Consider the following 17,099-nt stretch of genomic DNA (forward strand, 5'->3'; position numbering starts at 1 on the left):
TTTACCGACTGACCCCTTTTGCTCTCATCCACTTCTGGATATTTATGGAGAATAAATAAAATGTACCTGCAAATGTACCCAGTATTATTATTATTTTTACTATTATTATGTGTATATACTATTTTAGCAAAAAACACATTTGTCACTTCTGTCCTTTGTAATGTGTTTGACTCTAAATCAGAAAAGTCAGCTGATTGATGTATTGTGAACACCAATAATATTCAGATGACAAAAGGTTATTCCAGAATTATTTGTTTTATTTTCATAATGATCAGCTTTACCATATTATTATAAGCTCAACTAAACAGTGGAAAAATGGATTTTGATCTTCTTTTTTTTTTGATCACTTTAGTCACAGAACATCTGAACCAACACGTTTAACTTCAACACAGACAAAAACATCCAGTTCCTGCCGTCCAAACGTTTAGACAAGAACCTTCATTCACTGCTCTGCTAAAGCTCAACTGTTTTTCAAGACGTTCTAAGACACCCAACACTGTAAAACTCATGACAGTGCTGGAAAACTACTGGTGGTGTTTGGTAATCTTCTTGGCGTACTCCAACACTGAGTTGTATCGCAGAGTTCTGGACGTCCAGGAAGATGGGATTCCCTCAAGCCCGATCTAGGAGGGGGAAAAAAAAGCACATTTCATAAATCATAATACATACATACAATACTGACGTAATATTGAATAATAACGTTAGATGAGCAGATGGTCACACCTGAGCACCGAGACATGCTCCAATGAAGGATCCTCTGCTGCAGGTGCATCCTCCGCAGCCCATGGTGTCTCTGACAGCCGTCTCATACTGCTTAGCTGTCAGGACTCCATGCAGCGCTGCTTGGAACGCACCTGGCAAACCTGGAACAACATCAGCACCAGATGTGAGTGACATGAAGCTGTTTTAACTGGTCTGTCTAATGGTTTACTGCTATCTCAGTTATATGTAGGTCTCTATTAGCAGTCTTTACTTAATAGGGCTGCACTGATAAAAGAGGCTAAAGGGAGCTTAATGAAAGGTACCTCATGTGTTTGGAAACACAGTGGGGACAACTTCCTTCGGAGTCTTGGATAAATTCTCCTTCACCTGATGAATGTGGCCTGAAATCAGACAGAAACAAGGTTGAACCCACAGTGAGTCAACTGTAACACGACAGGTCGACAATAATCTAAAACATAAAACTCTGCATGTTTTGTTTATCTTCACATTGAGGAATGTCGTATCACACCGTGCTGAAGTCTGTTCAAGTTTTTTGCAGATCATGAAGCTGTTCAGTATACAAACTATTCACAAAATGAGGAAGCATGAAGCCTTTAATCCCGTGACTTAGTCTCATGACTTCACCGTAGATAAGAAACAATGCAGCAGGCCTCACATACCAATGACTGCTTTGTCCAGATCCTGAGGCTGCTTTCTGTTCGGGTCATTGAGCTGACTGAGCACCACGTCCAACGCTTTTGGATCCGGACCATTCAGGATGAAATGCTCCAGAAACCTGAGAAAATAAGTCACTTTGAAGTGTATGATACTTTAGCCCCCATCTGTATGGTGCTTCTTTCTCTATACATGATGAAATTTAGATGCTTGAATTTTAGGGCTGACACTTTGTTCTCTTCAAAGCTGTCAGTTAGTTGGATGTTTCTATTTGGCAGTTTAAAATTTACAGCCACAGTTTGTAAAAAATCAAAAGACAGCTGAACCAGACACACTTAAAATGTAGAAGGTGTCTTATGGAGTACAGTGAAGTATGTCACATCTATCACATACTACACTGTACTCCGTGAGGCAGCTAATGTTATGTCTGTGATGTGAGGGAATGGCAGCTGACACTAGGAACTGTATATGCAATTTACGTTTCCATTTTAAAAGAAAAACTTAGATTTTAATTTGAACTTATGCAAGGTGAGGCAGGTTTATTTGTAAAGCACAATTCGTACCCGAGGTATTTCAAACTGCTTCAAACAAAAGTATAAAAAGACAGATAAAATCAGTCCACAGAACAACAACGCAATTACTAATTAATTACATTAAAAGCAAAGAGGCAGATAAAATCAATCCATAAAAACATAAATCTAATCATTAATTAGAAGAGTATAGATTAAATACTTTCAGCTGTCATATGCACAACTAGATAAAACTGTTTTCAGCCTAGATGTGAACATTGTCAGAGTTGAGGTCTGTCTCACATCTTCTGAAATCCAGTTCCAGATTTTAGCTGCATAAAACTGGAACTCAGCCACAACTCAATAAAGGCTATTTCAATAGACTTTTCCTATTTGGATGCTGAAATTTCCAACCTAATACAATATCTAGAATTTCTGTCGTTGTCTTTTATGTGGATTGTGCGGCTCATATTTCAAAATTATGGACTTGCACCATTAGTCAACACGTATGTGGATGTTAACCTGCAAGGTACTTTAAATGTTATTCGTTAAGGTTTAATTAGTGAGTTTTTGTCGTGTCTTCTATGTGCAATGTTCATATGCATGGTGCAAAGTGCTGAACATTTCACCGGCATTTAAAACACTACTTGGTTATTGAAGCATACGATAAGTGGCTTCAAACAGCTCTTAAATACAAGAAATATTTTTAAAGGAAAGTGCATGTATTCATATATTTCTTATGTATTTCTACCATAGACAGAGTGTTAACAGGAAAAGAGAAGGCAGAACCTTGTGGCTATTCTAAACGTAGACATGACAAGTACATAGTGTGTGTGTATATATATGTATGTATACTGTGGTCCTTCAAGAGTGCTTCAAGTGGTCCTTTGTGTATTTTGTCAGCTGTCCTAACATACATTATTTGTCATTTTCTCCTGCAAATACTTTGTACTGCATCTTATGAGTCATTGCTGAACCCAGAAGTGTTAGTTCTGACTACAAAGTCTAAATTCCTGTTATGTGTAGTCAAACTATTTTCTCATTTACTTGTCAACAGTGCTCTCATACTAACAAAGTACTTGTAAATAATAAGTTGAAGCAAACTAGCGTATCTAGCAGATGAACTAACCTTGCCGCCGCCAGAGTCTCTGCCACACATTCATCATTGTTCTGGGTGACACGGACCGCCTGTTCAACTTTGTCCAGCATGTCAGGCTGTCCTGCATAAAAAGCCACTATCGGGGCCAGTTTGGCGATTCCGTCAATCTGGCAGTCAGTCTCACAGCCTGTAGCAAATAGAGCACGTCGGTTAGTTTTGTTTCTCTTCATAATTTGATGCTGAGAATAAGAACGCAGGAGCTTTACCTGTCTCCTCTTTGCCCGCATCCACATTCTTCAGGAAGCCCTTCAGACTTCCTTGTCTCCATGGTCCCTCGATGGGCAGCTGAGGTCTTGGCCCTAATATAAACAGAATGACAACACCCATCAATAAGTGGGAAGTGATATCATACATTATCAAAAACATAAAAAAAAAACCTTCATCCACGTCTACTAGGAAGCTTTCGTACCTCCTTTCTCTCTGTAAGGATCATTGACGGGTGTGTCGTACTCTGATCCTGGTCCAAAGAATTTCAGTGTGCGCTGTGTTAGATCATCAACTTTTAGACCTGCTCAGAGAGACCAGACATAGACAAACTTAAACATGTAAAATCCAATGGTCATGATAATCATAATTAAAACATTACAGAGAGCTTTACTTTTGTAAGTGGTTATTGATGTATTGATCAACATTCTCTACCTCCACCAGAGACCAGCCTAAACCTGGCACAGCTTTGTGAAATGACGTTCAATTTAATGGATATTAAAGCTCAAGGTGTCTATTAGGCTTTAAATAAATGAAAATGACAGCTTACCTCCACATTCAGACAGAGACTCCAGCAGGACATAGGCCTGATCTCCGTAGCAGCTCTGCTTGCCAGTCTCCCTCCGGTAGAAAGGGTTGGCGGACTCAGAGCGAAATTCAGGGTTTGGATTCTCGTCCAAAAGCCCCTGCAACTTCTGGAGGTCGTACACCCAGTGGAGGGGCTGCGCTGCAGGGGTTGAGCAATTCAGACAACTTTGGTCAGAAGCAAATGGTACCCAACATTTATTGACAAGCTGTGATGATACATGATTTGCAGTGAAGGTGATTTAAACCATTGGTGCGACCTCGAAGCACAACTGACACCAGCAAACTCACTTGAGGTGAAAAATTACTTGCCATAACTATGACGGTGAAAAACTAAGTTAATAACATAAACCCCTCTGGAAATTAAACTTTAAAAGATAAGATGAGGTGAGATCAGCCTTTACTAATCCCACAGTGGGGATAATACAAACAAGTATGGAACATCAGCGGAAAATACTACTAAATAAAAAATATACATAAGTACTGATCATTCCATAGCTGGACATTCAGATTTAAAAAAAATAATCTAGATGCGGAAAAAAACACATAGCACATATATGTTATTACTGCTATGAAAAAGAGTGACGACATGGAAGCAATTTTCCTTATCATACTTACCAAATGCATAAGACACAACACGACAGTCAGACAGATTGTTATTTTTATTATTATTATTATTACCTGCTGCATCCGCAACAGCTGATCCCACAATGGCTCCCATTGCTCTGTTGGCCAGAGTTGAAGCCATCTGTAGGAATATACAAAGTATTATTAAAGCTTAGCAAAAAGTTAATTATTTTTTAATTACAGAACAAAGGAGAAGTCGATCACTGTCAGATGAATGTACAACAGCATTATAATTATCAGCTCTGTCATTTCATATTTCCTGGTTCCTGCTCCTGCTCCTGCAAAATGACTGCAAATGATTTGTGCTTTTCTGTGTTTTGTATCAGTCTGAAGTTAATATTTATAATTTGGGACATTTATGGGTGAAAGTGGAGACATCAAAAGAGATCAGCCTGGATTCACGCCTCATTTTATGACATTCACGACACATGACTAATCGATTATTCAATACCTTATGTAACGTTAAACCGTGACTTAGGGTTACTGACTGTAATGTTGGCAAGATACTGCTCTGATTTATTGATTTTTTGAACAAATACTAGGACACAGATGTGACATAAACTGGTCAAACCAAGTGGCTGGAGGACAGTTCGTCTGTATCTGTACTCGACTACCTGCCCTGGATCATCTGAGCAGCTGAGAACCGCGAGAAAGCGACTAACAAACTGCTTAAAAAATAATAATGATAACACTAGCTCGTTGCACGGCGTCTTTCAGCAGCAACTACAGACTGTACCGTTTGTTCGAGTGCAGCACTGATAGTATTTTCACCAGTTTTAGCGAACACAGTCTTCCTAAACCTCGCTCAGACAGCACTAGTTAACTCTGAACATCACAGACTGCTCGCTAACATAAACTAGCTAGTTAGCAGCTATAAGTGCACGCTGACATTGAAAAATCTGACCTTAGCCTCCGTTTATTGTACCCCGAGAGGTACAGCAGCTTGTTGCAATCCTCGGTTCCTCTTTAGGTCAACAATTTCGCTTTCACTTATCCATGAACTAAATGTACTTTATGTGGTGTTATGAAAGCGTTAGCTGCTAAGCACCGCCCTCCTCACAGCAGCGACCAGATAACCCCGCCCCCCTCCGGCCACCTCTGGACGGGACACGGAGAAATGTAACAAAAAATAAATAAATAATAATAACAATAACGAGACAAGAACTACAACAGTATATACAAAAAAAATTGACATAATAAAAAATAAAGCACCAGCACTGCCGGAAGTCACATAATCAGTGAAATGGAGATCCTCACAGTGCAGTGAATGTGTCTTAAGTGATTGTAGTATAAAGACACCTGCATCTGGAAGGTTCATTCACTAGTAAATCAGTAATCCTGACTAAAGCTACACCATGAACACGAAAGGACACTCAGTAAAAAGGTTACTGAAAAGCAGAAGTCAGGATATGTCAGGAAAATGGCCAAGTCACTGAATAAACCTTGTTAAACCCATCACTAGGAGATGGAAGGAATGTGGCACATGTGTGAATCCGCCTTGAGCATCACTTTAATATTATGCGCCCTGATATGAGTGATAGATGTGGGATCATTGAATTCTATGTGGAAACTTTTGCTGAGTCATGATGTCTGTGCAGTTAGTTTTGGGTCCCTCTGACTGCAGCTGGACAACTTCAGGTTACGAATGTTTTCTAACTGTGCAGGTGTAATTCCATGGATATTCCAAAAAAGAGGAGGAGGTTGGGATATACTATTTCTGTACAATACTATTTTGCTATACTGGATTTTTGCTGAAAGTAACATTTTTATTTCCATTACTGTTATCATTCTGACTAACTTCACTTCATTATCTCACTATTATTATTGGTATCTATCTTTTATTTTATTTATTTTTTGTTACTTATTTTCTTACTGTGTGTCCTGCGTGTGTATATATATATATATACATGTGGGTATGTAGGTGTGTATATGTGTATATGCATATGGTGTACATAATGATAGTCCTACTGTTTATTTTGTGAAATTATTATTTCTATAATCTTTTTTTTTTTGGTTTTGTTGTCTTGTACATTTCTATGTTATGGATGTGTCTGAGGGAAATAAAAAAACTATAATTAAAAAAAAAAAAAACAACAAAAAACCAAAGTATTTATAAAGACTCCAAAAAGGAAAGAAGGATGACAGATAATCAGACAGATCTACCTACTTATAAAATCAATAACCTGCTAAAGTCAAGTCCCATGCAGTGAAATAATCAAACACTGCTGGCAAAAGCAGGTGGAGTCGCTGGAAGCAGCAGTAACGACGATCACAGTGACCTCCCCCATAATTAACCAACACTTAAAGGAGCCAAGACTGTACAAACCTGTTCTTCCAAACATAAAAAAATATGTGTGGACTTGCATTGGATTAATCGCTATATAAAAATAACTCACATTTCGCCAGAGCTCAAGTGATTTGTTTCAGAGTTTTTCTTATTGAAAAAAAAGAAAGAATCTGCATGTGTGTGAGGGACAGAGTCCTGGGTTGCAGTCAGATAATTTTCAAAAATGACGCCCTTGCGGAGAAAACGTCTTGAGGTCAAGAAAAGATGTGAAGAACTGCACAAAAACTGAGTGACTGTGCAAGAAACAGATGACTGAGAGAGGCCACCAAGACAGTGAAGGAGATACAAGCATCAGATAAGATGGGACAGACTGACTGGGTTCTGACCCTAAGGTCAAACAGAAGAAAGTTCTTTTGTCTGATGAGACCAAAATTGAGCTTTTTGGCGGTGAACACCAAACACTGCAATATCACAATATCACAAACACAAAATCCCACCGTGAAGCATGGTGGTGGCATCATCATTATGAAGAGATGCCTCTTGGCAACAGGCCCTGGAAGACTTGGAAGAAAAATAGAGGGTAAAATAAATGCAGCAAAGTAAAAGACGATGCAGACTGCAAAAGAACTGACACTAGGGAGAAGTTTTGTTTTCCAGCAAGACGACAACATGAAGCATAGAGCCAAAGCTACACAGAAATGGTTTGAAAACAACAAAGTGAATGTTCTGGAGTGGCTCAGTCAGTATCCAGGCCTCAATCCAACTGAGAATTTGTGGCTGGACTTGAAAATGGCTGTTCACTCAGGATACCTGTGTAACCTGAGAGAGTTTGAACAGCTTTGCAAAGAACAACGGGGTAAAAGTGCAGTGTTCAGATGTGCAAAACTGATTAGGATATATGAACACAGGTGCTATGTTGTAATTGTGGCCAAAGTGTATCTACTAAATATTGACTTGAGGACCAGAAATATTTATATCTGCACTTATATAGCCCTTTATCTAAAGCACTTTACAATTCACCCATTCACACACACAGTTATACACCAGTGGCGACAGAGCTGCTATGCAAGGTGCTGCCTGCCATTGGAAGCAACTTCGGGTTCAGTGTCTTGCCCAAGGGCACTTTGGGGCAGGGGATCAAACTACCAACCTTGCGACTGGAGGACAACCTGCTCTACCACCTGAGCCACAGCCGCCCAATAATCACTTGCTTTTTTTAGTTAAGTGACATTACTTTTTACTCAAGCCATTACTCAAGCCTAAATAAATTGCCTGTGATTCAATTTTTAAAAGCGAAATTCATATGAAACAGATCAAACTTAAATACAGCCAATAACTACAAGCATAAACAAAATAAAACGCAAATATAAAAGATGATCTCATATCAAGCAAACAAAATACCAATTAAAGAGCCTTCATTGCTGCTTGTAGCAACAGGCCTGGATAAAATGAAGTTTCATCACTGTAGCGTGTTCATACAGGTACTGTATTTAATTTGCAGAATTACAGCGAAACAAATTAAATCAAGCCTCTAAAGATGACTAGCGCAAAGTATCAAGAACCCACACAGGGTTTAGGTACAGGTCGGACTATACTAAAGGTCAGAGAGTGTCATCTACTGGCCAGCAGAGGTAACTACTGCAGACATGAAGACAGTGAGTAAGCTCCAGGTTCATGGGGGCAAAGCATCACATAGATGTTGTCCATCTCCATTAGAAATATACAAATTGAATTCCAGATATCAAGAAAGAAAATTCAGATTTAAATCTGTGTAAGTTCAGTAAACACTGAGAGTGAGAGTAACCATTAATTCTGCAAGAGAACAAACAACTGGTGACAACAGGGGGGGGGAGAAAAAGCTTATTTTTCTCTATTTTGAAGAAAAACAAGAATAATCTGTATAACTACAGATGGTATGTTTAAGAAGACTCACACTTGCAAATAGTAGAAACTTGCAATAAAGCAGTACAAGAAGCAGCATGTTTGTAGTCACCATGTTTTCTTCATTAAATCAGTTATACAGCAGCGTATCATGGCCACTGGGAGTTAATGTGTGGTGAACTGATAAAATGAGAATGAAAGCAGATCCAGATTCCTAAGATAGATGTAGACTAGAATTACTGCCTCGCGGTCGTATGCTTCCGCCAGCCAGTCGAGTTTACATCCACGTCTGTCCCCATCTGACCTTTGACCTTTCAAATACAAAATGTCATAACTTCATCATTTCATATTGTTAGACGTTGGGGTGTGAAATTGTGCCATAATTAGAAATTCTTGAGTTCCAGCCAAAAAATATATGCAGGGATATGATAAGTCATGAGCCATGGAGTAACCTGCTTAAAATCAATGTTAATATGAATTTAAAACTCATGATAGCCTCTGTTTTCTGTACATGAAAAGAGGATAAAAGGCAGAAAATTGTTGCTGCACTTTTGGCTTCACTTTAATAAGTGATGCCACAACACGTGTGTTTAGCAGATAGTAAAAAGAATAAAAGCAGTGTAATTCGAGTACCTTTAAAAGCATGCCTTTGTCAACTGTGGTATTTGGATGTAAATGGTCTGCACTTACATAGCGCTTTTATCCAAAGCACTTTACAATGTGTTTCTCATTCACCCAGTTCACTTTTGCCATTGGGAGCAACTTCAGGTTCAGTGGGGGGCGGGGGATGGAACCACCAACCTTGCAATTGGAGGACAACCGGCTCTACCACCTGAACCACAACCACCCCATGTGTTGAAAAAATATACCCATAGTCCTCATGAGAAGTTTGCTGCAGTGGGGTGTTTATTAGTATTCTGGTATACAGTGGGCTTACCAGCACACAGCGCGAGTCTGTGAAGGTAAACCGACCCTGAACATTCGCAGAGTAAAACATTTCATACAGTCAGTCAGACAGTCGGGAGGGGACAGTATGTAAATACAGAAAAGACCAGTGATTGGTTTGCATTCAGTTGCTAACAAAAGGTGATTGAATCAAGAGGTCTGGTAGGCAGCAAAAGGTGAGAGAACGAGGGGTCTGGTAGACAATTACAAACAACCAAGACAATTGAGTTAAACGGCCTGGCAGATAAGAAACGGTCAGGGGATTATCAATAACAATGGAGTGACACTAGGGGTAGGGGGTGGCTGAAGCAAAAGATGTGCTCAGTGTACTCAGTGAAACCACATGTGCTTGAGCTCATTTGGGTCTTTTTTTTTTAAAGTTATTTTTTGGCCTTTTTTAGCTAGGACAGTCGAAGGAGAGACAGGGAAGTGGGGGAGGAGAATGGGGCAATGGGTTGCAGCAAAGGGCCATGAGCAGGATTTGAACCCATGGCTGCCACATTGGAGACTATAGCCCTTGTATATGGGCCGCCAGCTCAACCAGGTGAGCTAAAACGGCTCTCATTTGGGTTTTTTAATGAAATCACATCTGAAAATTGCGATGCAAGCTGCCACTACATGAGATGTAAACGAAACACACTTTCCCTCCTTTCACGTTGAGCCTCTCTCCCATGTCATTTTATTACAAGTTTACAGTTAACCCCAGTTTAGTTTGATTTTTCACTGACACCACACATGACAGAGATGTTTCAGCTGACATCACCACACTCACACTCTGTGCATCTTTCAGCCCCACTTAGACTAGATCTTTCTGGTTTAGCACTGTAAGGCCAACACATCTTGTTACAGAAAAGAGGGGTGTGTCGCATACGTGCTGAGAGCGAGGAAGGAGTATTACGATACCACGTAGCCCGGATTTATTTATAGCGCGCCTCTTCCCTTTCAATTTGTAAAGCAATATCACATGCGATCAGCTTAAGCAGACATGCACACATTGCACAGGACACACGTGTGCTGCGTGTATCAGGTTCAGACTCAGGAAGATTCAGAAAACTGCCACACGGCCCCCCTCCTGTATAACTCTATGTTTCACTTTCTTCTTGAGTCAGGGCTAAGTGACACCTATGCACCGAATCCTCAGCAGGTGCACCGCCCTCTCCTCTCCTGTCTCTCCATGTCCCGGACTGACCCAGCCTCAAATTCTAGCGCTGCAGTGATGCCAGCAGCAGCAAATTAGACACCAGCACCCCCTCCTGATATGTACTTCTCTGTCCTACATCCATTATTTTTAGCTGGGATCCAAGCCTCCATCTTCACTTAATATGGGAAAAGAGTGCCACATATTTGCAGCCACCCCTACATCCATCGTATCGTTCGTCTTCTTCGCATGGCTCGAAGCCGACAGACTCACACACACACACACAAACACACACACAATTCCTCTTTTATCTCTTTTATTCTTCGCTCATGCATCCTCCACCTCCATCACTGCCTTTCCAAAGTTCTGTGTCCTGACAGAAAGGGAGCAGGTTGGTCCTCTTCGTCTCACTCCACCCACTTTAACAGGTCTGTAACATACACTCAAGCACATATACACACACCTACACACAAAGCTGTAACCCCAGCAACCGCCCCGGCCCTGCCTCATCTTTCTCATGCTCGATTACACCCCACATAGACTCACACCTATGTCAAACTTAGCCCAACCCCCTCTTGCACCCTGCGCCCCACTGCCAGTTGCCCATGTGGGGTTTTTAATAAGGTGGATGCAGGAGTAGGTCTTGCTCTCTTCTGGGTGACGCGGATTGGAAGGGATTCTTCATACTTTCATCTACTTATTTTGCTTCTTTTTTTTTTTTTCCACCCCACCTTCATTTACTTTCTGACACTGTAAATACATCTACATTATCTTAGAGAGGAGCCATGAAGTGGACCTGGGTACTTGTGGCAGTCTTGCTGTCCTTTGGGGCGCTATCACTGGGCAAGGAGAGCTTGGACTTCCCTGAGTATGATGGCAAGGACCGCGTGCACGACCTCAACGCCAAGAACTATAAGTCTGTGATGAAGAAGTACGATGTCATGGTGGTGTACTACCATGACCATCCCGGAACCAGCCGCGTCGCCCAGAGACAGTTTGAGATCGAGGAGTTGGCCCTTGAGGTGGGTTGAGACGAGAACTGTGGGTAGAATATGGAGGATAGCTTAGTGATGAGGAAGGAGAATGCAAAGAGTCACAACTGAGCAGACTTCAAGTTGCTGTTAAGATTTCGGTTGGAGGTTCTGGTAGTTTATCCTGCTTTGGGTGAGCAGATGTGAAATATGCAACAGTGCTGCTGGTTTGTTAGTTTTATTCTAATATATGATAACAGATTCTTATTTGCAGTAAAGTTGGAACAACAGAATGAACTTTGCATGTTCGGCAAAAGGGGCATGTATTTTCTTGCATTTTTTTCATTTTTTTTTGAGACTGAACACAGGAGAGGTTATCATGGTGGAAAACAGATTTGCTGGATTCAGAAATGCTGATTGGTGAAGTCCCAAAAATGTGTCACAAGCCAGCGGTGTGTCGTCAGTGTGGGCAAAGAGCTGAGCTGTGAACACCCAAGAGGCTGAGCCTACAATGTGCGTGTGTGTGTGTGCGCATGTGTGTGTATGTGTGTGTGTATTGATGCACCTAACACACTTGCTGATCACACCTTAAGCCTCCTGTCAGCCCGGACACTCAGCAGTTTGGTCACATTCTTCTCAGAAGGACATGACATCATCCTTCAGCACAAAGATTTATTCTGAGCTCACAAAACGTGTAACATGATCTCACAGCACATTTCCTGTGAAAAGTTCTTTCTGCTAGAAGTTGATTTAATATTTGTTGCTACGCAGAGAGCAAAATGACATGTACACAACATAGACCGAACAGATTCTCAAACAGTCTTTCCAGACAGGTTTGGAAGAACTCTTGAAGCACTGATCACTGCAGTTTTGAAAAATATCAAAGGGGTGATGATTGATTTATGTGATATATATACTGGGTCATGTAGTAGCAGTGTTTTATTGCATTTGGCATGACTAATGTACAGTGTAAAGTAAAGGCGGCCACCTTATACACTTACGTGTTATTGGGTTTTAAAGAGAGTTGCAAGGACTGCTGGTGGCTCCTTTTAGAATTGACATGCAGAACATGCATCCAAAAAAACAGTCTTGACATTTACAACCTAAGTCCAAAACAGATTTGGGCATCTAGTCAGTAAGAATGAAATAAGGAGCTCTCAGCAGCTCCTAGAAAACATTTCAGCTCTTTCTCTGACTCAGTTGTGATCAGGTTACAGCTTCAGCAAGGCCCAAACAAATTAGCATTATGTGCAGCAAATGTGCAACTAAATGTGGCAATCAGCAAGTCGTAGGTGTCAGGTTTAGAAAATAAATGAAATGAGATGAAGGGGGGATAAAAATAATAGTAATGGATGAACATAGTGAGGAAACCATTAATAACCAAAACAGAAAGTGAGAAAGAGAGAGAGACATGAGAGAGGCTGCTCTGCTTAGCATATCACATCATCTCTGCAGCCTCTTGTGCCTCTGTATGGGGCAGTAGGGCTCAGTGTTGGGGCTGCAGGCCAGCACTGGAGCTACTGGCTCCAGTAGTGCCGGCTCAGCTCCGCGCTATGATTGACACTTGCAGTACTGTACTTGTCAGCGGATCCCAGAGAGCTGAGCATCACCGCCACCTCGCCAAAATAGTCCCTGGGCTGGTGTGGCTCCTGGTGCTATATTTGTCCCGAGCTGCTTTTGTGGTGGGTTCGAGCTCCCCGAAGGCTTGTGTTTCTCCTTATGAATGTATTATGATTTACATTTAATGAGGTGTTATTAATAGCAACAGGCAACACGAAAGGTGCAAAATTTCAGAGGTCAAGTCTGTCTGTGGGGGTTAGAGAAAGTCAAGTGAAATACGTCATGGTGACAGTGAGGAAGTCATAATTAAGTGTTTTCACCGTCGGTCATTTCAAATTGATGTGGTTGTTGAAACGGCTGCCCATGTAGGGCCTATGTGTTGTTGGGGAAGCTGCTTTACAACTAATGCTCGCTCATTTTGCTATTAAGACTGGAGCTACCTGCTTTCTTGAGAATAAATGCAATTTTAAGTTAAATTAGCACATTTGAAGGTACATATTGTATTTCTTCTTTTGCTATTTTGGATGTGAAACAACTATTTACTGTCCAATAGGAGAGTAAATAATCTTCATAACTATCCTACATTACTGCAAGACTGTTAATATGTTTTTGTATATCTCAATGAAAGTCACTAAAAATGCAAAATGCATTGCTGCAGTGCAGTTTGCATGGTTGTGTCGCTGGAAAACATTCAGACATGAAGCTATGAAATCCCATCCAAGATACTGAGTCTGCCGGTGTAGCTTTACATGTAGAGGTTCAGATGCTCTAAAGAAGTGAAATCGTCAACATTACTGCAGAAACACAGTCTGGACACCAAAGTCCAAAAACAACTCTGCATGTTTTATATGGAGAGAACAAGCAGATATAAATGCACTAAATCCTTTTTATAATATATCTACTCTGAAATGAAAGAAGAAACATATATATGTAAGAAAACAACAACTTATGTATCTCTGAAAACAGGCAAGTTTGTCTTTCACATCTTGGAGGACAGGTTGTTGTGCAAATATTCACAATTATTGAATGTTTAATAAACTCTATGCCTTTTGATTACTTGTTTATTGAAATTTATCCTCAAATATATCATTAAGCATTAAGCTTTAATCACTAGACTGTAAGAATGTTGCATTTTATTTTCGTCCACTTAAATGCCAAAAAGGTGAAGTCTGTAACAAAGCATGCAAAAAACTAAAATCAGCAAAGAACAACAAAGATTTTATTTGCTTTTATGAAATGTTTGCAGTACATACTTTTGTATTCTTGATAGCTTGAAAGATATGCATTTCTAGCTGAAATGCTGCTAAGTTACAAACTCTGAACTGTTTTACCCCACCCATCTGCAACTCCAATCAACTTCAAAGAAATGCTTAGAATCATGTGCACAACAAACTGCAGGACGGCCTAGTTAGTCTAACTATTTATGCCAGTAAAAGCAGCTGCTCAAGATCTCTGACACCAGTGTGCATGTGTGTGTTTGTGAGACAGTGTGTGTGTGTGTGTGTGTGTGTGTGTGTGTGTGCTTTTTACCCTTCAAATGCACTGAGACGGCGCTCAAACCACTTCCTCAACGCAGTTGGTCTGTCAGTGCGGCGCTGCCATTGGTGGAACCAACTGTCAGTCATGAGGTTCAAGTTTCATACAGATTTAGAAAGTGCATAAGCAGCGCTCTGAAAAGCAGGCTTTTATGGTAATGAAACCACTGAGTGAGACAGCTTTGTCAAAAGGTGCAAATAATAGTGTAAAAGTCTTAGAAAATGCATAAGATTCACATACACAGGCCTGTATTCCCATGTTTTTGAACTGACAAACTAAAATCATGTGTATACTTATGCGACAATATGTTTGTTTCACAGCTTGCAGCCCAGGTCCTGGATGAGTTTGAAGATGAGGATATTGGAGTTGGTCTCATTGATGCAAAGCTTGACAAGGCCGTTGCAAAGAAATTAGGTAAGAACACATTGCTAATCATGCAAAAAAACCAAAAACAAACCTGAATAGCAACTACTGCAATCTTTATCCCTTTACAGTATTGAACTGAAATAGCTACTAGTCTTGAATAATCTGTCTGAATATAGATAACAGTGCAATATTTTACTTTGAGGTTTTATATTGTTACAGATGGCACAATGTGTATTGAAAGTCTTGAGGTCAAATAAGTCTGTTCTTTGTCTCCAGGCATTGAAGAGCCCGACAGCATCTTCATCTTCACAGATGATGAAGTCATAGAATATGATGGCGAGCTTGCAGCAGACACCCTTGTGGAGTTCATCTATGATGTTCGTGAGGATATAATCTCCCAGTTAATAGCCTGCTTTGTTTTAGTGGAAATAAAAGTCTCTAAATAGCCATTTGCTTTCTGCAAAGGTAGGCCACTTAGTCTGATGCTGTTTTCCTCTTTTTGCTGTTGTCTCCATTTCTTCAACAGGTTATTGAGGACCCAGTGGAAATTATTGACAATAGTAAGGAACTGAAAGGCTTTGAAAACGTTGAAGAGGACATCAAACTGGTGGGCTACTTTAAGGGTCACAAGTCAGAACGTAAGAATCTGTACTGTGATGGCATGATAACCTGTTTCAGTCTCTTTTTTACAGTTGCTTTTTCCCTTAATTGCTGATAATTACATATAAATGCAACAGCCTCATAGATCTAAGATCATTTTTATAATGTTTAAGGTAATCTTAAGTTGCTGCTTTAATTTTTTAAGCGGGTTTCATTGAGAACACAAAGAGCAACAGTAATAATGAGAACAAAAAGTCTACATTCTTAGATATTTCATACAGGAGCAGAGCGACTGAAACAACTTGATCGATGCCTGTAAAATTTCAGATTTTGAGGCTTTTGCTGATGCTGCTGAAGAGTTCCATCCTCACATCAAGTTCTTTGCCACATTCAATGCCAAGGTGAGTAATTATGAAATAGATTTTTTAAAGGTTGAGTTTTGGTGTGTTTGTCTGTAAAATATCACAAAAAATCCATATGATAAAAGTTAAACATGATGCTGAGGAGTTTTGTTATCAGAAATGGCCAATGTTCTCTAAAGTCAACTAAAGAAATCAGCAGTGTAAATTGTCGTTATAACAGTTCTTGAAAGCTGGATATAAAATATATATGTGTTTTCAAATTGATAGAAAACACTGTGGAAATCATTGAGACACATAAAGTTAACTGAACCATAAAAAATCCTCTGTGAAATGTAATAAAACTATTTCTTAAAACTGCATTAATGCATTTTTTACTGAGCTGATAACCCATCTGACACATAATTACTGTAGCTATTACAGTAAACATATTAACAATCAATTTTCTACTTAAAAATCCAGCCCACAACATGCGGTGCTGGGCAAGTAACATGCTATGTGTTTTCATGATGTCCAAAATGAGATATTCTTTGTGGTTTTCAGTGCAAGAGACCCTTTCATATGACTCACATTCAATTGTTAACAGAAAACATTGATTATTGTCTCTTTAACAATGAAACAGATGCTAAATAACCGATGCATTACATTCATTACCAGATACTTTTTGCAAAAAAGCAGTGGGCCCAGGAGCGAGCCTTGGGGCACGCCAGAAAGATGTTTTTAACATGTAGCCATGCTTCCGAGAAATATACAGCTGCAAAAAAAAATCTAGAACAATATCCTTGGCTCCATATCTTTGACACTTGGAGACAAGATTACAAATTTTGTAATATAATACTGAATAACTGAGCAGGTCTAATAAAAGTAAGATTTGTTTTGTTGTCCTATACAGAGGAGAAACTTTGGTAACTTAACTTTACCTTGCTGTATTTTTAGTATGTATTCATAAAATCTTATCACACAGGAAATTAAAAGAAACTATTAAAATAACCAAG

General features: G+C 39.9%; 2 protein-coding genes across 2 annotated transcripts in view; one reads left to right on the top strand and one right to left on the bottom strand.

The window, feature by feature from the left end:
- Nucleotides 1-236: 236 nt before the first annotated feature.
- On the bottom strand, nt 237-5,505 carry LOC103360296 (crystallin J1A-like). Its single transcript, XM_008285993.1, is given in 10 exon segments — nt 237-623; nt 724-863; nt 1,026-1,103; nt 1,383-1,498; nt 3,016-3,172; nt 3,252-3,344; nt 3,455-3,553; nt 3,800-3,976; nt 4,516-4,582; nt 5,366-5,505. Coding segments are annotated over 9 exon segments (1,026 nt in total). The 5' UTR covers nt 5,366-5,505; the 3' UTR covers nt 237-524.
- A 5,815-nt stretch (nt 5,506-11,320) lies between these two features.
- The window catches only part of casq1a (calsequestrin 1a), a 9,124-nt gene continuing 3,345 nt past the window's right edge, over nt 11,321-17,099 (top strand). The window contains exons 1-5 of the mRNA XM_008285994.1: nt 11,321-11,734; nt 15,100-15,193; nt 15,422-15,522; nt 15,672-15,783; nt 16,073-16,146. Of these exons, the coding sequence (XP_008284216.1) occupies nt 11,498-11,734; nt 15,100-15,193; nt 15,422-15,522; nt 15,672-15,783; nt 16,073-16,146 (618 nt within the window). The 5' untranslated portion in view covers nt 11,321-11,497. The remainder of the gene's footprint in view (nt 11,735-15,099; nt 15,194-15,421; nt 15,523-15,671; nt 15,784-16,072; nt 16,147-17,099) is intronic.

This window comes from Stegastes partitus, unplaced genomic scaffold (assembly GCF_000690725.1).
Source record: "Stegastes partitus isolate 25-593 unplaced genomic scaffold, Stegastes_partitus-1.0.2 Scaffold425, whole genome shotgun sequence".
NCBI classification, from domain to species: domain Eukaryota; kingdom Metazoa; phylum Chordata; class Actinopteri; family Pomacentridae; genus Stegastes; species Stegastes partitus.